At 36.2% G+C, this 24798-nt stretch overlaps 1 protein-coding gene across 1 annotated transcript; it reads right to left on the bottom strand.

The window, feature by feature from the left end:
* Nucleotides 1-18491: 18491 nt before the first annotated feature.
* Nucleotides 18492-23953, bottom strand: LOC131044202 (glutamate receptor 3.3-like). Its single transcript, XM_057977477.2, has 6 exons — nucleotides 23610-23953; nucleotides 22160-23475; nucleotides 21793-22073; nucleotides 19762-19793; nucleotides 19250-19662; nucleotides 18492-19170 (listed from the first exon to the last, which is right to left on the bottom strand). Exons 1-6 carry the CDS (start codon nucleotides 23884-23886, stop codon nucleotides 18736-18738), a joined length of 2754 nt encoding a protein of 917 aa, XP_057833460.2. The 5' UTR covers nucleotides 23887-23953; the 3' UTR covers nucleotides 18492-18735.
* Between the last annotated feature and the right edge of the window lie 845 nt (nucleotides 23954-24798).

Raw genomic sequence — 24798 nt, 5'->3', positions numbered from 1 at the left:
GATAGGGATGTGAAATTTATTGGAAACTTCTGGAGGACTCTTTGGAAGAAGTTTGGCACAAATCTAGCCTTCTCCTTATCCTACCATCCCCAAATGGATGGCCAAACTGAAGTTGTAAACAGATCATTGGGAAATCTGCTAAGATGTTTGACTAGGCAATATGGAGAGAAGTGTGATAGCATACTATCTCAAGAAGAATTTTCTTATAATGATACAGTAAATAGAAGCACTGGAAAGCCACCTTCCCAGGTTGTGGATGGCATCCACCCAAGGGGTGTGTTGGATTTAAGTGAACTACCTCAAGGAGAAGCCATTAGTGAAGATGGAGAAACCTTTGCCACCACCATAAAGGAGATACATGACCAAGTTAAATATCACCTTCAACAATCTGTAGAAATATATAAGGCTCATGATGATAAGAAGAAGAGGGATGTCTAGTTTTATGTGGGAGACTTGGTGTGGGTTCACTTGAAGAAGGAAAGACTTCAAAAAGGAAAATATACAAAGCTTATGTAGAGAAAGATTGGACCCTATCAAATCTTGACAAAATATGGACAAAATGCTTATGAACTCCAACTCCCACCTAGTCTTGGTTTGTCACCCATTTTTAATGTATGTGACTTAACGCTTTACAAATGTAGTGTTGATGCAGGAGAAGAAACCATTCAGGTTGTAGCTGATGATGACATTCCTAAACATGAACCACCAAAGTTGCATAAAGTTTTGGACACCAAAGTTGCAAAGAGGATAAGGAAAAAAGTATATATGGATTATTTGGTGGCCTGGCAGGGATAACCATATTCTGAATCAGTCTAGATGACAGAACAACAAATCAAAAACCATGGTGTAGATCTGAAGACTCTCATCTCAAGTGGACTTGAGATTTATTTTTTTGGTGAGTATGGTGCAGGGGAACCCCTTCAACATGATCATTCAGGATCAAAGGAGGAAGGATAAGACCTTAAACATGTCTTAGGATATTTTTGTTATGTTTCAATTATGCATTTTGTGTTTGTAATAAAGGACCCCATCTTGTGAGCCAAACTCCTATTTTGGCATCTTGATAAGCCAATTAGGACTTTTGGACAAAAGGGGACTAAGTATGCTTAGGATAGGTTTTTCCTAGTGGTTTTATATCTTTTATGTTCTTGTAGGGTGCTTAGAGGTGTTAGTCTTGACCCAAGTCATTCGGGTGCAAGAAATGACATTTTTGACAACTTTGTCAAAAGTTGTCATGAGCAACTTTTGTGCAACTTTTTGAATTCTTGTTGGTTTAACTCCTCCAATGGCTCTAGCCACTTGATTTCAGTTGAGATAAATTTTAGAGGGGTATAAACACCTTGAGGACACAATTCCCAAGGAGAGGTTGTATGGAGAAAGACTTTATGATTGCAAATAATAAGAAATTTTGAGTTTTTCTTGTAAACTATGAGGTTTTGGCATGGTGCATGGATTTATATGGATTGGGACTAATCCCCAATGTTGTGATTTTGTTAGGGAAATGAGTTATAAAGGGATTGGTCTTGATTTGAGGTCTTGATCATTTGTTTTGCTCCAGATATCCAAGTTTTGTTTTAGGTACCCAGAAAAATAGGGTTTTGCTTTTCCATGGCCATAACTTACAACCTATTCATCTAAAACTCATGGAAGTGGGTGGGATGAAAGTGTGGCCTATGTATTTTATGATTCCAAAAGATTTTTTCAGGAGGATCAAGGGAGATGTGTGTTTGATCAGTCCCTAGGTAGACATCTCTATGTGGCAACCTAGCCCTTAGACTGCACTAATTACCCTAGAAGACAATTGGTGATGATTCCAAGTGTGTAACCTTGGAATATATAATAGTTTATGGTTCCCCACATGCTCATGGGGTTGTGGTTGTAAGGTGTGTCCATTTCGATATAGTTGCTTCACAAATGGAAGCCTAATTAGCCCTTTAGGACAGTTGGTCATCACCCGGTTCAAACCTTTCCTTGTTAGATCTTTCCTTCTCCTTTTGGAGAATTGTGTAAGAACATAAAGGGTATTTGAATCTATAATTTATTTTCTAGGGTGTTTGGAAAAGTTTGAAATTAAGGTCCCATTACCCATCTCCAAGGGCTATAAGCAAATAGGCCTAATTGTGAATTTGTCATAGGGAATTGGGTTAAATCCTTGAAACCAATGTTTAGTCTAGTCCATGTGAGTGTTTTATGATCCAAAATAGGTGTTGTGAAGGTTAGGAACATTAGGAGGCTTCATGAAGCATAATGGAGAAAGTTACCCAATTTGAGTAGTATGAACCTTGAAGTGAAATGAGAAGTTGGAACTAAGATTGTAGAGCCTTGCTTTGCAGGATCCTATTCGTTTGTTGAGGAGTCAGTGTAATACATTTTGAAGTATTTGACAAGATACAAGGAGGCTCCACATCAGAATGGCACCCCCACTATCCTCCAAATCTATTTCCAAGTCAGAGACATCATAAATATTAGTATGTTGGCCTTTCTCAGATAGAGAGGGCACAACTTCAAGGGTCTTAGCATACTCCATGATGAGCACAATAAGACCTTCATGAAGAATAGGACTGTTTGGATTCTCCATAATTTTTTCAAGACTATTTTCTAAAGAGGAGGCCAGATAGAAACGAACATAAATGATTTTACCATGCCTAAAATGATTCAAAATGGTAAAATGGTAGGAAAAGATATTGACATATCTGTCATCGAGCATAATATACCTCATGATGAACTCAGTCATGTCCACCTAGGGAGCCATAAAATCTTTCCTGTTGTAGCCACAATCAGCCATCTTGTTAACCATGCCTAAAATGATTCAAAATGGTAAAATTTGTCAAGTCCTCCTCCCGAGTTTTCCTATCTCTATAGAACATTCTGCCATTCGTCACCAGAACAGTGACCGTCACCATGAGGGTTTCGTCAAGTTGGTACTCGGCACCAAAAGCCCTCAGGATCCCTTTCTTCCACCCATTGACAAAGGACTTCATGAGCAGAGGAGAAGGGCCATGAAGTCTATCCAAGAAGGGGACAATTCCCCCATCAACAATTTCCTACCACACTTCCTTGTTTTTGTTCCATTTCTCACAAGTAGACAATTTTTTCTAGTTCTTGTCCCCACCCATTATGCTTTGGGTCGTCGAATTGTAGGAAATGGGCCACATGACAGAAGTCTCTAAAAAGTTGTAGGAAATGGACCACACCAGAAAAGTCTCTAAATAGTAGTAGGAAATGGGCCACATAATAAGACAAAAAATCTAGGCACAAGGTAAGTTTCTAGATCTCCGGTTAGGGACAACAAAAAGGATCTGTTTCCCTATCAACTCTATCAAATTATGATTAAATATGATTTATTAATGCAAGTGGGTGGAATCATCACAAGCCAGATCGCACAGGTTTTTTGGGAATGAATCCCTACTACTCCACCATTTAGTCGCCATGTAGCCCACGGCCAGATTGGCTAGTAGATCTGCCGCTTTGTTGCCTTCCCGATATACATACGAAATTTTGAATTCTTCCAACTCATTTATTATATCCCGACAATCCTTGATTAGATTAGCAATCGTCTATCTAGGATCCATGCACCCATTTAGGCAATTGACAATGTTTAGAGAGTCAAACTCCAGCCAGACTTTTCAAAAGCCTTCTCTTTTAGCCATGTGTAACCCAATGTGGGCAGCGCTAGCCTCCACAAAGTGGTTAGACTAGGTGCCTAGAGTGAGCACCACCATAGAAACTAGTAGAACCGAATGAATCCTAGCCACTCTCCCGCACCCGACCCATCCACATTGATTTTGATCCATCCCATAGGGGGGGAATCCAAAGTACATTTTGTCTACACTGCTTGGTTTTGTGCATTGGAATGGAAATATTCCAATCCATTTTCCACCAATTGATAGTATCCCATTCCTCCTAGAGAGTAGCGAGGGGATGGTTATTATTTTTGCTGGGGCACAAGATAAAAAAAATTCTCCTTGGTAGAAATGCAAATTTTAGTAGCCACAACAAGCACAGGAGTTTCCAAATCTCTAAAGACTCTATTGTTTCTTTCTTTCCAAATACCCCAGGAAAACTGAGGAAGAGACAAATTCCAGAGAACTCCCAAAGCCTGATTATCAAAGGGGCACTTCCATTCAAACCACATTTTTTGAACTGATTCAGGGAAGACCCAATTAGTGTTCCAGATGTTAAGAAAGAAATTTCAGATATCCCTGACAAAATAGCAGTGAAGCAGCAGATGGCCAACATTTTCCTCTGCCTCTTTGCAAAGAAAACATCTATTAGTAAGAGGAAGACCTCTTTTGCAAATATTTTCAATGGTAGAGATATTACCCTGCATAAACAACCAGAAAAAAATGTTTATTTTCAAAATTAAGTGCTTATTCTAGATACCCACCCAGAAGGGGGGGGAGTTTCTAGAGATGAACTTATGAGCATCGACAACCTTGAACTTCCCAAAAGAGGAGAAATTATAAAACACTTCATCCTCCACATGAGAGCAAGGGATGTGTATAAAATTCAACCAAGGTTGTATAGGTATCAAATCATTATCGATAGAATTGAAGTCCAACTAGGCTTCACCTCTATTCAATATTTAGCCACCCAGACGTCAATTTTTCTAAGACCTAATTCTTTGAAGGGAAAAGCCCAAACAGAATCTGATAGGGAGCCATCACCAGTCATCCCAAAGCCTGATTTTGGTACCATTCCCCAGCCCCCATCTACAACCATGGAAAATAACTTTGGAGGAGCCAAAGAAGTTGCTACATAAATTAGAAACAACATTGGGGAGATCATAAGATTCCAGAGTGTTTTGGATATCCAGAATGTGGTATGTATGTTTGAAAATGCCAATCCATTCATTATTCTCTTTAAGACATCTCCACAACTGCTTGGCCATCAGGGCTTTATTGAAATCTCTCAGATTCTGAATGTTTAGTGCCCCCATGGACTTAGGAAGTCAAACCTGATTCTAAGCCACAAGATGTAATCTATTCTTAGATTCAGTTCCTGTCCACAAATTTTTGTTTGTATTCTTTCTAGTTTATCAGCAATTTTGCCTGGGATTTTGAATAAACTCATAGCATAAACTGGGAGACTCTGAAGTGAATCTTTGAGTAGTTGGAGCTTACCAGCTTGGCTTAACAAAGTGCCTTTCCACCAAAAAAGTTATTCTAGAATTTATCAATAAGGTTCACCTAGAAGGAGTCTGGGGTTGGACCATGGCAGAGGGGGAGACCTAATAAGAGTTGGGCAAAATTCCAACTTTACATCCAATAATTGAGGCAATCTTCTTTTTCCTATGCTTAGGGGTGTTAAAGAAAAAAATTAAGCTTTTAGCCAAGCTAATTTTTTCCTAGAACCTTGTTCATAAATATCCAGAGTCTCTTTTAAATTATTAGCTTCTTTAACTAAGCCTTCCCCCATCAACGAAGTATTATCTACAAATTGTTGGTGAGAGCATGAGGAGGCTTGAGAGGAGGGTCGTAATCCCATAATATTGCCTTTTCTGACTTCCCTCTAAATAATTTTACTGAGAGCTTTACTCATCAGAATGAAAAGGAAAGGAGATAGAGGATCCCCATATCTAATTCCCCTTGATGGGGAGAAGAAACCAGAGGCAGATCCATTAATCAACAATAAAAATTTGGGGGTGGACAGACATTGTTCAATGATCTGGATGAAGTTATCTCTGAAGATCCAAACACCCTAAGGATTCAGAGGAGAAAACTCCAATTGAATTTATCAAAAGCTTTCAAGAGGTCCAATTTCCAAAAAAAGCCAAGTTTTTTATTGATAGATAGGGAGTGGATGTTCTCATGCACCACAATAACAGAATCCAGGATCTGCCTCCCAGGAACAAACCCATTTTTATGCTTAAAAATTAAAGAAGGGATGAAAATCTTAAGTCTGAGCACAAAAATTTTGGTGAAAATTTTATACAAAAAATTGCAAAGACTAATAGGTCTAAAATATTGAAAAGAGAAGGCATCAGATTTCTTGGGGACGAGGACAAGGAAGGTGGTATTCAGCTCCTTCAGGAGAGAACAGGATCCAAAAAATTCTTGAGCTGTAGTGACCACATCAAAGCAAATAATCTGCCAAAAATTCTGAAAGAAAAAAAGAGGGAAGCCATCATGGCCAGGGACTTTGTTACCTTCAAAAGAGAAGACCGCATTGTGAACTTCACTAGGAGAGGGGATTCGGGTAAGCTCCAAGTTCATATCTTGAGAGATAATGGTGGGAACCTCTTGCAAGATTTCATTTTGAGCTAGAGGTTCAAGAGGATCATCCACTGAAAGGATGATAGAGAAAAAATTGATGGCTTCCTAGAAAATCTCTTCATGCTTATCAACCAATCTCTGGCCAGTCTGAATTTTCTTTATTCTATTAGCATCCCCATGTTTAAGAGTCGTCATATGAAAGAACTTAGTGTTTATGTCACCACTTTTAAGCCATAAAGCTCTAGATCTTTGCTTCCAAAATTCCTCTTTTTGGAAATAATGTCATGCAATTTAGTCAAAATATCAATTTCTTTGTTCGAGACATCTTTATCAAACTTGAAAACTTGAGTATGCTTTTGAACCTCCTCAAGATCCATTTTGAGCTTATCTTTAATTTTGAAGATATTGTCAAAAGAGAACTTGTTCCAATGTTGAATACTAGACTTGACATTAGATAGATTCTTGGCTATACAAAACATGGTCATACCTTGGATATCAATATTCCACCACTACATAATTTTATCTTGGATGTCAGGGGCCATCAGTCACATTTTCTCAAATCTGAAGGGGTATGCCTTTCTACTAGACAACGGAGTTGCCTAAAGGTAAATAGGGAAGTGGTCTGATCCAACATAGGGCAAGGCATTGAATCTATAGGAAGCATTCGGAATCCAATCAGGACAGACAAGTCCCCTATCAAGCTTAACCTAAATGAGATCCTCCCCACTATGTCTATTGGACTAGGTGAACTTAGCACCAATAAGATCCAGATCCAAAAGGCTCTAAGAGTTGATCATGTCAACCAAGTCTTGTCTAAACTTGAGAGTGAGGTGTTGAAATCACCCAGAAGAACCCATTTCTCATTAGGGAAGAGCGACCTAGCATGGAAAATGGAAGACCAGAGGGCTTTCCTAGCAGATCTCCCATTAGGAGCATAGATGTTGGAAATAATTGAGGAGCATCCATCTTTAAGATTAAATAATCTAGTAGCAATTAGATTAGGACAAGAGAACCACCTTACCACACAACAGTCTTGGATTCCAAAGGGTGGAAATACCACCTGAAGCACCATCTGCATCCACGTATTGAACACCACATCTCCAAAAATTGCCAATTTAATTTTTTTCACTTTGCTACTAGGCATTTTAGTTTCTTGGACAAGGAAAATATCTAGTTTATGATCTCTAACCAAATTGGATATCAAGTCATGCTTGTGGGGGTGATTTAAACCCCTTATATTCCAGGAGATGACTTTCATTTAGCATGAGAGGGGGGTCCCATCCCCATTTCTGGTAACATTCTCTGAGCTTCGTCTGCAATGGCAACCGACCTTTGCCTATCTCTACTAACTGCATTGGGTGGTCTCCCCACCCCCCTTGAGTTCGACCCACAGTCCGCTTTTTGTTTGTTTCTAGTTAAGACCCCCCCTGAGACCGGAGTATTTTGGCCAATAGGGGAGTTCCTTCTTCCATTTTTGGGTTTGACCTCAATAATAAGAGTGGAGTCGTCAAGGGATGATTCTAACATGGGGGAGGTCAGGAGATTCGTAGCAAATCCAGTAGCATTTCAAAAAATCTCTTCATCACTAGGGTCATCCACAAGAGGGGATTCTCCAATATTCTCCTCAGGGGGCAAGAGGTTCAGGTCAAGGGCAACAAGAACATTTGAAGGAAAGTCAGATTTAGGAAAAATCCCCATCCCCACAATCGGGGTAGGAATAGAGGGAATAGATCCATCCAAATCATTACTCAAGTCAATCAAAGGAGGCTCTGCAGGCAGGGCATCCGTCTTCTCTGAGAGCGGCAAATCATTCCTCTTTCTCCATTCCTTCTTTGGCTTAGATGGACATTTCCTGGCCTAGTAACCCAATTTTTAATAATGAAAACACACGAAAGGGATGGATTCATACTCCACTTTCTGCACCCATTTGCCTAGCTTAGAGAAAAGATCTATCTGGGAAGGTAGGTTTATAGACTATTTAACATGGACATACTATCTGGCATAAACCAGTCATCTTTTAGCTGTAGTCATTGGGTTGACTGAGATTATCTCACCAAAACAAGCTGCAATACCCGCAAATATTTCTTCTCCCCATAATTCCATTGGTAAACCTAGCAATCTATCCCAGATAGGGGCTTCATTACATTTTGAGTCTTTGGGATTAAATTTTGGTTCCCACTTTTTAAGGGCCAGCAAGGCTTTGCCTAGCATCCAGGGACCTCTTGCCAAAATAGATCAAAAGTCTTCTTCATAGGTGAATGAAAAGAAGAAGAAGCCACCGGCCATAGCCACAACATCAATTTGATTGTTACCTTTCCATTTCCTAGACACCCACGATCTAACATCCTCAATATTCAAGTGTGGTCCAACAAATTTTCCAACCAAGACTAAGTTCATGTGATCCATATTCTTATCCACAATAAAGTCCAGGATAGAGATGGAGCAAGCACCAGAATCCTGGTCAACTTTATGCGGTACTGGCGAAACGACCTTACCCTTAAGCTTAGTTGCAAAAAGAGAGGCCCATTTCTTATTGCATTCCATAGAGGGAATCTTATTATTGGGGCCCTCAACCTCACTAGGTTTGTTAGAAAAGATAGATTTACAATTGGCAGTATTCTGCATGGTACCACCATCCCATGTATCATTTGAGGCCCCATCCAAAGGACCGGGGACCAATTTTGCTGGGCGAGTCATAAGGAAATCCCTTGGACTCCCAAAACTAGAGTCATTCAAATTCAATCTTGAACTTGCTCCCTTGTCAACTCCTGCTCCTGCTCTTGCTCTTGGAAAGTGCACCTTTTTGTTTGTAATGTTAAAACTCATTGTAGACTTATTTATGAATCTTTACAATCCACTACATTGTAATTTTTTTTAAGTATTGGTCGTGGTTGTCCAAATATTAATTTGTTAAATCTCTACCATAAAAAAATTAAAAATTATTTCAACCTCGTTCAAACTGTGTCCTTAAATCCTAGTTTGAACCAAAAATGAAAATGGAAGTTCCAAGAGAAGACATGAAAAATTTTAGTGCTCAATTTTATAGGTTGAAAGGTGATAATCATGCTCACATTTTGGCTTGAAAATTTTTTACACTTCAAATTTGCATTGCATGATGGTTTAGCTAGTTAAATGTCCATTTTGTCAACACAATGAAATTTTAAAACATATTTTCTAGTATTATTTGTGGGAATAATAAAATGAAATGTCATTTTCAAGCATCTTCCTACTATTTTTATCAAGAATCTAAAAAAATGAATTGTCAAACACGCATATAATCGAAAGAAATTACACTCTCTTTTTTCATGAGTTGTCAAACATAAAATCAAAGTGAATTACACAAAAAAAAGGTTTGCAGATTAAAAATTTTAAGAAGGAAATTGATGGGCTCTAATTAGAAAAGTAATGGTGAATAAAATAATAATAAAAATGAAAATTTAGAACAATGTCAATGCAGCCTATTATTTGAATAGTATATTGAATAATTCTAAAGATGCTTCTAAAGAGAGAGTAAGAATTAGAAGTAATAGGTGAATGTCAAGATTTGATTCCTATGATTCCATTTGAATTTTATATTTTATTTGTGATCTATAAACCAAACAACAACTACTGTTCTTGGGGAAATTATTAAAATCTTCCTTTATCTAAAGCTTATGAATTATATGTAGAAAATCTATTGTGGAATTCTTATAAATAAGAGATTCCTTAGCATTCAAAGGAAAAATGCCCATGGTTGCCTGACAAATAAGATTGATCATTGAATTTTAAGGCATTTTACTATTAAGAAGGGAATTTTAATCCAATTGGCCTACAAAAAATTTGTGAAATTGTACAACTTGGAAATAATTTAATACAAAAATTGAAAAGTAAAGAGAAGGAATCCAAATCCTTTGTCTATTTGGGGGTATTTAAATAAGTTTTCAAGTTGAAAAGTGGAGAAAGGGGGCGGTTAATTATGAAATTTCCACCATGTTAAGCCACTATTTCGGTCATTTGACCTTTATCCTAATAAATTAAGGAAAAAGGAAAGGTGCACATGTTCTTAAGCTCTGTATATCATAGGGGTTTAATAATTAAAATGTTATAATACATGATAAATGAAAATGGAGATATTTAAGTTCCAACAAAATTGCTAAAGCACAATGAGGACATACAACAATAACCATAATATATAAATATTCAATAGAAGTTTTAAACAGTTTCACTTGCAATACTAGGATAGAGATGACCTCTGTTGAAATCACTAAATAATTTTATCAATGTTAGTTTAAACTCATAGAAGATAATGTTGAATATACAAATTTATTACTCAAATTCTCAAGTATGGTATAGAATATTTTAAAAAAACTTGAGAATGTTTGAGATAGAGAGACTCAAAGGTCAGAAATGTTAGAAAATGAAGGGACGTGGAAAAATAAAGTTGTTGGGATTCATCAAATAGATACAATGTTAATTATATTTGCATGTTTAGGCAATGACATATTATAATTTTAGAAGAAGATGAATATTTTATATCTATAAAATTAGAGGATGTTAATCAATTATGTGGATATGCATACATCAAACATTTTTCTAAGTATAACAGGGCCAAAAAGGTTTCAAAAGATAAGAGGATATTGGGTTTTAAAAAATTATTTTTATGCAAGAAATATAGAAATACAAGAACAAAATCCCATACTAACACCAAGAGTAAGAAATAAAAAAAAATTATTGAGGAGCAGATGAATAAAAAGAGGGAGGGTCTATCTGTTGGTGTGGTTTTGGCCATGATTCTTATGGGCTATCTCCATGTGCACTTTCTCTTTTGGGGTCCGACATGTTTCTTGCACAGAGGTGTCTAGTTTTCCCTATACACGACTAGTGACACTCTATTTATTGGCAACTTGTTGGAGTCATAGTTTGTCCAAGCTTCCTTCCTTGATTTGTTGGCTATGCTCGCTTGTCTAAGTTGTCGGTTTCCAATATTATGTGTTCATTTTCTTATCCATGTTCAATATGGTCTTGAGCCTTTGTGGTTGAGAAAAGGAATCAAAGGTGCTTTAACTTTAGGAGATGTAGGAGAAAGGGTTGGAGAGGAGAAATATTTTGATCATGGAGATTGAGATGGATTGGATGATGAGGGCCTTTTGGATCTACCTCATGCCTAGTCGAGTTTTCACTTATTTTTTTGGGTGTGTGTTTAGTTGCTCTATGTGTTGGTTTATGGGTGCCTTAGCTTTGGTCAAGTTTTACCCACCAACTTCTTCTCATTGTGGATCTACCTCCTTCTAGCTTGGATTACTTTATTCTCAAGTATTAAGGTTTCTTCTCACCTAAGATCTAGATTTATCTGCATCCCTACTATGTTTAGTTTCTTTGATCGGCCACTATTGCGTGGCTAATTTGGCTATGAGTTCTAGTGCTACAATTGTTTCTAAATAGGGAGTAAGGGTTTTAACTTTTGTGCTGCCTAATGATTGGTTGTTGTTCACTACTTGGTTAATCCTTTTGGGATGTGTTAGTTGGAACGCTTTGTTAGATTTTGGAGCTTATTATATTGATGACTTTACATATACTAGCATGTTCTCTCTAGAGGTGGGTTTGGTTGTGGTCCCTTTATTATATTCTTGAGTTTTTTCCAATGCTCACTTTTAGGATGCTAGTTTGTTCCCTATGAAGGTTGGTTTGATGGTGGTCACATTCAGGAGAGTTACTACTTCTGCCAACCTTGAGGTTGATCTCATTGTAGATCTTGATGGGGTTCTAGCTTTTTAGCTTGGTAGGGCTTTTGTCTTAAAAGGTGATTTAATTGTTTCAAGGTTTTTGGGTGCCTTCCAAACTAGGAGATTTTTAAATATTTATATTCCTTGTCCAAGAAGATCTTTGTTCAAGGTGGTCCTACTAGTAAATTTTTTTAGGGAGCCTGCCAAAACTTATTGGTTTATTTGTTCTAGTCCATTCTTTGGCTATCATGTTTAGTATTTTTTATGGAATGGCTAGGTGATTCTATTATTATAAGGTTTTTGAGTGCCTTCCAAAATTAGTTGTTTTTGAAATCTTTTTTGTCTCCTCCCTTGTCTGAGAAAGTATCCATTTAGTGTGATCCTTTAGGTAAAAGGTTGCTAGAAACCTTTCATAATACATTGTTAGATTATGCTTGCCTTGGCCACTTTATTTCATGTGCAAGTATTTTTTTTTGGAAGATGATTTGGGTTATCTTCTTAAACCTCTCAGTTCTAAAATTTAAAATTTTTTGTGGGGTTGAGACCCTTGTGCCCGCTAGTTTGTGGCTCCAATCAAAGGCCTCTCTTTCATGGAAGGTTCTCGTCTATTTTGGTTTTGGTGGTCTCACTACTTCTGAATTCCTCCCTCTTGTCGACATTGTTGACTAATATGTAAGGATTCGGGCCCTCTCCAAATTTATCTAATTAAAACACCAAGAGTAAGAAAATTGGTATGATATCTTTGAATGGACCTAAGAACATACAATGTGAGATAAATGCTAATATGAGTGTAAAATATAGTGTTAAAATTATAGAGTACATGAAACTCCCATAATTACACTTTCTTGAAACTTAATATTTGATATATGATGATATTGTAAGTATTATGGTGTCCATAAAAACCTTTGGAGAATTTTTTATTTCATATTGCATTCATGTTCTTTTAGCTCACACTTTTAGAATGATTGGGTTCACAAAATATTTAAAAGTGAATAGATTGATGTTAGTTTTATGCTTATTCTTATTAATTGTCCAATGGGTAGTGACATGTACTTGGAATAATTGAAAGAAAATACCATTGAATGAGTAATAATCCTCTATATTTGAGAAAATATCTTCCTCTTTATGATTAGTTTTATTTAAATGTACAAAACGGGAAAGAATAAAAGGGAAAAATAATGAAACCCTAAATAGATATTAAAGATATAAAACCACTTACATTTCTTAGAAAAATAAGAAAATGAGCAAGAAGAAAAGGCAATATATGTTAAATTAAACATAAATAAGTTTAGCCCTATGTACACTATTGACAACTAATATAGTATATGTTCAAAAAATCACATTTCCTCCAAAATACAAAGAATAGATGAATAAATATTTCATAATGGACTTTTAAAAGTGTTATGATATCTTGGAAATAAATGCAAAGATTGTAAATATAGTAGACTACTTTGAAGGAGTGATGTCCAATAATCAAACAATAGAATATGAATTCAATAATAGATGATATGATGATATGTCAGAGAGTTATCTTATTTATTTATAGGTCTAACTATGTAGGTAAATACACCTTCATCATAATTAATGGTGTGAAATTATGGGAAAATGGAGTCCTTGTCTAGAGACATAAACTAGGATCTAAATCAATATCATTCATAGAAATAGCCACCAGGATCCAACTTTGTTACTAAAGGAGAGTTGTATGTTGTGTATTATTATTTCCTCTTTTTAATGTTTAATATGATTGGACATCATTTGATATGAAAAGATAACATCAAGATAAAGTGATACAAAATTGATAAGTTTCAACATCAAAAAATTGATATAGAACAAAAAAAATGCATATAATTACATATCAAGAAATGAGATGCAAAGAAAAATCTGTTATTGAAATCTAGAGGTAAAAGTATTGGTCTAGCGAGCTAGTAACCCTAGACATGGAGGTATCTTCATAAGCTAAGGCTTTAGATTCTATATCTAGAGAATCTATATATATATTTCCCTTAAAATTATAGCCTAAAATTGTCAATCAAGTGAGAAAATTGGCAAAGTCTAGGGGTTTTTGCCTATTCAAAGTTTGGGACTATGCATCTCAATCTACAGTGCACAAGTTTGGAACTTTCAACTCTTGAATTTGTAACCTACACAAATAAAGGAGAAAAATATCGTGTTGTATAGAGGCTTTCATGAGTCAAAATCCATGTTCATGTTTCCACCTTTAGTACAACTATAACGATGAAAAAGAGAGTTTACCCTTGGTAGGACATAGGATAAATAAGTATTTAAATGTTGAATCGAAGTAAGATTACCTTAAAAATTCATAATGGTGGTAATATAATTATCTTTAGATAATTCATTCAAGTGATTCAATAACAAGACATGACAAGGAATAACAAGATCAATCATGAAAACATACTTGCATGTAGGTTGTGTTGGCGATTTGGAGGAATTCATTATGTTTTGCATTGATGTTTGTCATTGATGTCAACACTATCTCTTTTGTTGTCTACTAGGTTTTAGTAGAGTGGTTGGACTTTGATGATGGTCAGGAGATTTGTCTTTGGTATGTTCTGGCTATTGGAATTGGTTTGGATTGGTTATTCATGTGTTTCTGATGCGTATCACATTCAGTTGGTTTGGGATTGATGATTTGGTAGCTATCTTTTGTTCTAGTAAGCCTTTTGGTTATCGGTAAGGGTTTACCCAGTAGAGCTTTGTTGAAGATCTTTTGATGAATCTGATAAGCGGTGTTGGTATGGCTTCTAGAAGGTTATCAAGATTCAGTTAGTTATCGGGCAAGTGCAAGGTAATGAGTCACAAATTCGCGGAAGTCCGTGCATTGGAAAATGTGCTCTTATAAACGGGGGCCCGTTTGTGCTTCGGGCTCCCGAGCCGAAAGGTAACGGGGGCCCGCTTTTTAGAAACGGGGGCCCGTTTTTAAAAACGGGGGCCCGTTTCTAAAAGCGGCCCCCCATTTTGTTTAAAAGCGGGCCCCCGTTTCTAAATGGCATTTTTCCTTTTTTTCCACAATCCACCCTTGTTTGAAAACGGGGGCCCATTTTGTGGAAGTTGATTCCACAACCCGCCACTTGGCTCGGGATTAGGCCCGGGATAGGCCTCGGATGGCCACACCTGAGACATGGACCTGCAAATGCAAATCTCCATGAATGAAAGCACAAATATGAACTTCAGAAATAGTTTACGCGCCTCTAATTAGAGAATTTTTATACGAAATTAAAACCCATTTCAGATTATACTGTCTAGATTCTAAATATGTAAATTTATTTAAAAATTGATTATTTTAACTATTTTTCATTTAATTTTTATTAAATCGGGTCTATAAATTTGAAATATTAACTAATTTTGTTAATTTAATAACTTTTTTATTTTAAAGAATTTTGGAAAAAAAATTATATGTCATCAATCTACACAAAATTCTTTTGTATTTAAAAAAAAAAAAATCAAAAAATGTTAAGTTTACATCAAATTATGTGGGTCGTACACGTCAAATTTTTAAAAAGATAATTACGGCCATTAAAAAATTAATTAAAAAAAAATATTAGAAAAAAAAAAACAAAAAAATATGCTCATCAATCTTCAGTGTGTTACAAACCATTTCCCAAAACGGTTTGAGAAAATAATTTTAATTGTGTCAAAAAGTGTGGGTCGTACACATGCATGGTATGGTCCTGAAACAGGCATTTTTAAAACATAGTTTTCAGAACTCCATTTAAAAAGTTATTTTTTATTATGTGGGTATTAAAATAAATTATATATTTGGAAACTACACTCAGAGGGCTATCTTTTATATTACTGACTTTTTCCAAGATTCAATCTCTAAGTGTTTCAAAATTTAAGCTCAAATGAGACAAAATCTGAAAATCAGGGAAAACACTTCCACTTTTTGGCCAAAAAGTGGACTCATCTTCTTGCACTGACCCTATCTTGTTCATGTTCCAATTGATCAATGGTGTTCCATTTGGCTTATGGTGACCTATTTTAGGTTTGGTCTTATTCTGTTAGGTTATGGACTGGTTTATGTAACGTGTTGGTTGATGCTCCTGATGCATTACCGGTTGGATTTATCGATTGGTTTATGCTATTTTTGTCTTAGGCCGACTTGGTTTATCATTGGTTTGTGGGATTATGTAATAGATTTATTATATTATCTTTTAGGTGGTTGACCTAATTGTTTAGGTTCTGGGTTGGTATATATACGATGTAAGATCTCTTTGTAGATCATGGTTACGAAAGGTTATGGGATTATTTGCATGCGAATAAAGTTGTAATCATATGCAGAGGTTTTGGTCAATCATAGGTGATCAAATTGAGTTTTTGTAATAGGTTTAAGACCTCTGGTATTGAGCTTAACCAGAACTATACTTAGGCATAGGAGATGTTATTCTTGCAGTTCATTCATCTTTTCGGATTGGTCTGGATTTATTTTGTAGTCAGTGAGGCTCCTTTTGTGATGAGCAGTGCACTCTAGCTTGTTGGCCTTCTTGCATGTGCAGGGCCCTCTTATTGTAATCACATACTTACTGTAAAACTGTTATATGAATGTGGGTAGGCTTCCCACTATGGTTTTTCCTTTTACCGGGTTTTCCACGTACAAATCTTGGTGTTATGTGTTGCGGATGATTAGTAATTGTTCTGTGATTTATGTTTTTTCTTAACTTATATATCTTATATTCTGGTATTTTGTTTATGCATTCCAATAAAAGGTTTTGTGTTCTTAAAGTTTCATAATCTGTTGACAACTGATTCACCCCCCTCTCTCAGTTGTCCACCAGTTACCCTAATAGGTTGTTCTATCTTGTTGCTCCATAATGCTCAAACATGAAAGAACTTTCTCACTCATATAAGGATCTTAGGTAACCTATTAGTGACAAATTATTCCTATATATAGGGTTCATAAGGTATTTCTAACTATAAGTTAACTTCCAACGATCAAGTGAAATCAAGATTGGATAATGAATGGAAAAAATTAAAACTTGAAACTGTTTAAATTTGGGCATCTTTTGGATGGACTATGGAATTGGGTGCCCTAGTCCACTAAAAATATGGCACTAGGTGTCTTAGTCCACCTAAAAAAGGAACCAGAGAAAGATAATAGCAAATTGAAAGGATTAAACTTTATTTGGAAAACAAATGAAATAATTTTTTCATTCAGATACTTTTTTTATTCAAATATTTTAGAATTTCTCTTATGTTGATAGCGGGATCTTCCATTAATCATATAATGAATTCTATAAGAGAGTTGCAAAATGAAATCTCCCTCAAGGGTGTCTTTTTTAGACACCTAAACCTATTAGGTGGCCACCATTGTTAGTATGTATGGGAGGGATTCTCTCACACCCATGTTAGATTTATCCTCTCACAACCTTCTAGGTGGTTATGATTTTTCACCATACATGTGTATATATTAATAAAATTAAGTTTGTGTCATTGTTCACTTGGGCTTAAATATAGGCACACCATATTTCCTCTTGTACATGATCCAATGCCCCAAGAATGTCTATTTTAATCTATGTCATCCATCCATCATTTAATTTCAACCATTCATATCCTTCTTCAAACACCTATAACTCAATCCCTCAAGTCCTTTATCTCTCCTCATGCTAACACTTATATGTGCACATAACACATCAAGAGCACACACAAAACATGCATCATAGTATTATATACTATCAAGATCTTGAATAATTCAAAGAATAAATACATCACTCATATCTATGAGAAAATAAAGCATATATTTTTCTTTAGCAAGTGAATGTAAGAATTTGACTTAATCATCTTTATGCTCAATCTAAACGTATTTCTCTTGATTTAGAATGATGGTTTATTATTGCTTTAACCTTTTGCATTCTATTCCTATACTTAAGATGATTTTGAGGCTAGCACATAGAAATTAAACAAAAATATATAGATAGGGAACATTACAAATTAAATTAGAGTTTATAAGATTTTGCCACTCTCCAAAAATTTTAGGCTCAACAAGTTATGGTAGCTCTTAGATTCGTTAGTAGGGAAATTCAATCAAAAGATTAAAAAATGGAATTCCTTTTGTCAAGATTTCCCTCTACACTAACAAAGTAAATATGATGCTAATTTTAGTATATAGAACAATTAGATTAGATATAAAATCTTACATAATAGTTGAATTCTTACATTTTGCTACATAACATTAGTTATTTATCTTCCTTTAAATTTAACATATTGTGCATGTCTTTAAGTTCGGTTTGATGTTTAATTCTTCTATAAATGACATGTCAATTTAAAAAAAACTCTCAATATCATGTCCACATGCCAACAACGATATTAGATTGAAAGCATTTCATTAAACTAATTTAGAAATCAGAAAGATATGAAGATTTTTTTATTCTTAATGAACATTTTTAGAATTCTATTTAGGAATATTTCATGATGTATAAAGCTTAGGAAGGATATAATGTGTGAGGGAAATCAAGGGAATCCAAAGATCAGACTTAGTCTATCACGATAGCCACTATAAACAAGACTCCGACATACAACTAGAATGCAGGTTTAAAATGGATGCGAGACATTTGTCCACAAACATTTCTTTATTAAAGGTTTAATTATTAAAAAAGGGAAGTAACATACATGCATTGCACACCTCACCAAATTACAAAGACTAGACATAAATTGTCACAGTGAGCTTGACTTATCCGTTATTGTATCAGTAGCAGTACTGCAATTAGCCATGGACATGATAATTTAAGTTGACCCAGTCTTCACTCTTTGTGGTCAAGATACGTTTACAAGCTAGCGTAGTTTTAGTTGATATGGAGTGCCGCTTATATGTGTCCTGCTGAAACAGTGATTTGAAAGGAATTGGAGGCGGCGGTTCCATTTGACGAAATGGCGGTTTCACATCTCTTTCTTTTTGGTGGCGGGACGTCCTTCTGGTCTGCATAATTGGCAAACGTTCGCAATCGGGAGCAGATGGATTTAACATGAGATGAATTATCGCTTCTGTACACAAACCGGTAAAGTAGGCGACAGAAATAGTAGACCAGGCTGAGAAATGACACACATCCTGTCAGCAAAAATACACCCCAAAAGTTGTTGAGGCTCAATCTGTTTGATTCCAGTCCGCCAGACTCTGCATTGCATTTGCTTTCACTTGAATTGAACCACCTTTTCCTTATTTCCTGCATCTCTGTGCTTTCTGAGAGATTTAATATAGCCTTGGAAATGTCTGAAACCAGCGGAGACCCCTTTGGAAACACCTGTACACACAATTGGAATCAATCATACGATTTGTGAATTAGACAAATCTGGGATTTGGAGGTAAGGTTAGAGATTTACAAATGCGAAGCCTCCTGTTCTGTACGTAGGACCAATTTTGGCATAGGCATTGCATCCTGTTGATAGAAATGTGTTTTGAGAAATAGTTTGATCGTCAAATATGGCGGCTACCCCTCCGTTGGTGGGTCCGTTCTTCAGTGCAATTGTGTACTCTTGTACAGATGAGTATGGGCAAAGCAAACTTTTGTTCACACCCAACTGCTGTTCCAAATACTTGTCTATGAAAGATCCCCGGTGATACCCGATTGGCAAATTTTGGACAATGAGAGATTCAAGGCTTTCAAACTTTGGTACAATTTCCCTCTCGGTAAGCATTGACGACAGGCTGGCGGTGTAACTAGACGCTAACACTAAAACTACAAAAGACCAAATTATCACCACTGCTTTGCCCAGACTGCTCACAATCCTCTCCCCTGCGTAATCCACAAAATTAATTTGGAATTTGAAAGCATTGTAAATTGCACTATAGTTTGACCATCTGCAATGAAAAGAAAGGGATAGAATCTTCTTACTCTGAGTCTTGAAGAGTGTGGAAAAAGAGAACCTGCATGTTAAAAGATTAAATAATTCAATCAGAAAAATTGGAAAGCTTCGTATGCTGTATAGATGTTGATAGGTTAAGTTGGGCATTTTTTCACTAAAACATTGACAAAATTGTTTTTCTCTACCGTGTTAGTGGACTTTAATTTCAATTTAGCTTGCAAATTGTCACCTGGGTTCCGATGTAGGAGAAGGCGTTTGAAATCAATATTTTTAATAATTTAAACAAATTTTTGGCTAGGGTGAAGGGAGATCACGACGTCAACGGGATGCCATAATAAGAACTTGCAAGTGATCCAACAAATTGATAGGAAATACATTAAAGTTGTTGTATCAGACATCTAATGTGTGGGAGAAACATCTTATACATCTTATAGAAAGGTGTTAGACAACATGACATAGAAGTATAACATGTTATGGGAAGCATCAGTACTTGTTATAGTTAATTTCGTGCATCCATAGATTTTAAACAGTACATCAGAATTTCAAAGACTTTTTTGGCAATGGTCAACAGTGCACATTTCAGTGTCATTTGAACATGGGCTGTAGCTGGTCTTCTTCCCCTAGGTGTGATATACAAACAAATATAAATTTTTATATAGAAAAAATAGAAGCAATTGTAATACACATTATTTACACTTGAAATATGCATCTACAATTAAAAACACATTTGAACTCACTAAAAAGCTATACATTTTAATAATATCATTAATTTAAACAAGAACAATCATAGATAACCAAAATGATGGTAAGATTGTTAGAAAATGAACTACACATGGATCAAAGATGGATTAGTCACTAACTTAGTTGGTATCTTAGTTGTACAGTACTTTAATCACAACTCAGAGGTCCTACATCTACATAGTAACGTAAGAGAGTTGTACGAAAATGAGCCACACCTAAACTACAAATGATCTAAACAACAAATAGATCAATAACTTAATGATAGAACACCCCAACACAACATAACAAATCCTAAATTCAGATTTAAACTAATTCACAATAATATTTTTAAAAATAAGTATAAGTTATTAATTACAATTATTATTAAATTTAAATTGATTTTTTAATAAATAAATAAATAATATTTATATATTTGATAAATGACTCTTTCACATAATAAAATTTTCTTATAACACTTTGAGACACATAATCTAATCATAAAAATTTAATAAAATGCATCTCATACAATTTTATAAGTAATAAACATTTCCATATTCTCAAACTTAAAATCTCTTTCTAATAGAACTTTTAATAGAGCTTTTAATTTTATTTTATATGATTATAAAAACCTCCCACCTAAGAAGCGTCTTGGGAGTAAGATGCCATTCAAATAAGTTAAAAAAAAATTATTCTTTAAGATTTAAGAAAATATTTTCACTTGATTGCAAACCAAGCGGGTAGTTGGAAAAGCTTTTTTATGCTTTTATTCGGTTTAGTAATTTAAATTAATCAAATGTATTAATCAAGGTTATTATTAAAAATCATTTTTTAAGTTTAAAATTATTATTTTTATTAATGTTATCAGATTTAATTGCTTCTGCAATTGACTAATATTTTTTAAGGTTCACTAATCATTTATGTATCTGAAACTGGACAATCTCTCCAACTTCTGAAAATGATCATTTATTTCGATTAAAAAAGTTAGGGAGTGGGAGATGATAGGATTGGGATTGAAGGGCCCAGGGAGTGAGCATCATCGACGTGAATGAATGGATGCGGATTGGCAGAAAGTGGGAACTACGTGCCCACAACGGCTTAGTACAGTTGACGGGAAGATTGCCCGAATCTAGTGGGTAAGACAAGTTGTCGATGATCACCACGGACAGCTCATCTGTTTTATGGCTCCTCGCCCTAATAACAGTGACCATCTATCTTCACGAGAAGGTCTGGACCGTTTAAGCTTTACTGTCCTTAGTAAAGTAAGTATTGAAGATGGATACATAGCTATTGATTTATGTATAATGCCATAGAAACAAAGAGAGAGTGAGCAAGAGAAGTACCAGATGAATGTCAAGATTTGATTCCGAGGATTCCCTCTGAATTGCCTATTTTGCTTGTGCTCCAGAAACCAAACAACTCCTCCCGTGAAGAAGAAAAATGCAATAGTAGTTATCCACATGGCCGGAGTAAATGGGAGCAGGAAGGCCCAAGGGTCACTTGATCCCTCGTCTGAATTTGCTACCACCATTATCAGTCCCGTCTCCGTGTACGGCTGTGTGAAATCTACATACTTGCTCCGATTTGCTATCACTGCTACATTTCCCACTACCGCATCAAATTTCTGCTTCCGTTTTCACATTTTATTCCAGTCAATCAGTTGGAAATATAGATTCACATTACAGAAACGAAAAAAATAAGTTAACTGACCTGGAGATAGACCTGGTAGACGAGGTCATCATAGTAGCCCTCGGTGACATTGCCAGTTCCATAAGGTATCAATTCATATGGCAATTCATAATCCAATCTCTTGAGCACCGATTTGAACACTTCAATACAGAAGCCTTTAATCTCATATGTCTTATTTAGTGCACCTGCCTTGGCTTGAACTGGTTTTACGCTGACGAATTGTGAAAACCCTGACTCCCAAGGCACCGCTATTTTCAGTTTCTTGCCTGGTGTAGGTATCTCCCACCCACGTGGTGTTTTTCCTGATCCACCACCCCAATTAACTACTTGTGTTGAAGTAATATTCAAGCCCCTTTCTGTCCATGACCCAATTACATTAATACGACTGCCAACAACATTGATAATGTCATACGAGCTCTCCAGAGGATCTCCGCTTTCTTTACTAATTCGAACAGGACCACTCAGGCCAAGAAAGTTTGTCTCTAGGATCTGATTAAGCAACTGCTCTCCACCCTCAAAACCCTTGAAATTCAGAAATTTGGTGCTGCGAGAAGCCTCTGAAAAGTTACCATTGAATGCTTCCATACGCAGGAGATGATCGATTGCGATAGCAATTGCCCACACTGTATCATATGCAACAAGCGCACGGGCATTTAATTCCAGGCTTGGTATTGTAGGATTCTGGGCTTTAAACCGCTTCTTCCATCTTCTAGCAAATTCATTCAGCCTTGGCAGGTTGGTTTGTGTGAGCTTTCTTTTAACCCCCACCACACCGTTCATGGAGAGGAGAGAAGTGGCGTTGAACGAATCTAATAGGCTGGCCAATCCGTCGGTAATGATCCATACATACTCACTGCTCATCATTCTTAATTTGTACGCCTCGGAAAACAGGATTAGGGCCAAATCAGGATGCATATGCACGATGAATACTCGCGACTCCAGCTTCATAAGCTTATGCTCAAGTATCCTTCGCATTGCGGAGACGTTCGCCTTGGGAGAGACTGCAGCTTTGAAAACAATTTTTGCCTCAACCTGTCGCAAGGCATCGTTTAAGGCGGGAATGGCCCCCGTCCCCAAATCATCATCTACATACACAAGCGCCACATCCCTCCATCTGTACTTTTCTATCAGCTTTGCTATTGCTGTCATTTGTGTTGTATCACTGGGCACCATACGAACGAAGTAAGGGTATCGATGCATTGAGACAGAGGGATTTGTTGCTCCAAATGTTACAACTGGAACACGCGCTGCAACGCCCAAATACGCTACAAACTCAGCCACCACGGAGGTTTGTGGACCGACTATGCTTACACATCCTTTTCTGAGCAGATCCAATGCTGCAATGCTCATTTCGAGGAAACCCATTGGTATTTCTTTCTATACCCAGAGTGTGAATTTAAAGAGAGATAAATAATAAACAGATATATTCCTTTAATAATATGATTATGGTGGGTAGAGGATGTGTTATTACCTGCAGAAGCGCCTATGAGTGCATCTTGTTTGGAGTCTCGGATATCAATATTGAGGAGCGTGTCATTCAGAAGACTGGCGTTTCTGTTTACATCTTCAACCGCCATTTCGATAGCAGTCTTGGCTATTTTTCCATTAGTTGTGTCCAAGGCGATAATAGCACCTATATTTATTGATGGTACATCCATTTCTCCTAGGGCGGCAGCACATAACAAAAGAGCACCCATAGCCATAGCAATCTTCAACACTGGACATCCAAAATTTGCTCTACCGCCCATATCTAGTCTTATTGTGTAGCAATGTGAGAATCGAACTCTAAAATTTCTTCTTTACTGATTCATTAAATGTGAATTCATCTACGCTGTAGGTAGACAGATGGATGTTGACCAAATTCTGAGCCTAAATATGGTGGCTGTATTCATCCATTTTGTATGTACTCTCGAAATTCTAGAAGATTATATACATACAAAATTAGAAAAAGAGATAGTCTTAGCATTCAAAGAGCAATAATTACTCCTTGGCAAATAAAGTTGAATCCTTTCTGCGCCGTATAAAGATCAATTCCGCCACTCTCCGAAGAATTTTTCAAACTGTAAGTCACTCTCCGAAGAATTTATCAAACTGTAAGTCCGCCACTCTTACCTTACTTAGAAGGTATGATTCCTGCTGGAATACACGGCTCTCACGATATCCTCGCAAAATATTATTAGCAATAGCACATACGCCAAAAAAGTTTAATTAGAATGGATTTGTTGATTTAATATAAAAAATTACACAAGGTGAATTGGTAGGCTATATAGAAAATGATGGTTTTTGTGCTACAAAGGTCTCAATGGAGAAGTGTAGCTTTAAATAATGTTTGCATCTATCTAGAAGGATACAAACATGATTGGAATAAGACCTCTAAATGAAGAAGACAATAAGGCTCTATTACCAACATGCTCATGTTATGTTTACAATAGAGAGCAGGGGATAGATAGGAATAGAAAGAGGGGCAGAGGGGGAAGATTGAGAGAGAGGTAGAGAGAGAGAGAGAGAGATTATAGTAGTCGGATGGAGACAAAAGGCCTCTACGATGATGGCTATTCATTGGTTTGTATTGCACACCATTCTTAAAAATTTGCATGTTATACTATACATATTGTGCCATGTTTTCAATGATGTCGACCAATAGAGTTTGGTGGAAAGAT

Source organism: Cryptomeria japonica, chromosome 8, assembly GCF_030272615.1.
Source record: "Cryptomeria japonica chromosome 8, Sugi_1.0, whole genome shotgun sequence".
Lineage (NCBI taxonomy): Eukaryota > Viridiplantae > Streptophyta > Pinopsida > Cupressales > Cupressaceae > Cryptomeria > Cryptomeria japonica.
This window is presented reverse-complemented; position numbering and strand designations above follow the sequence as displayed.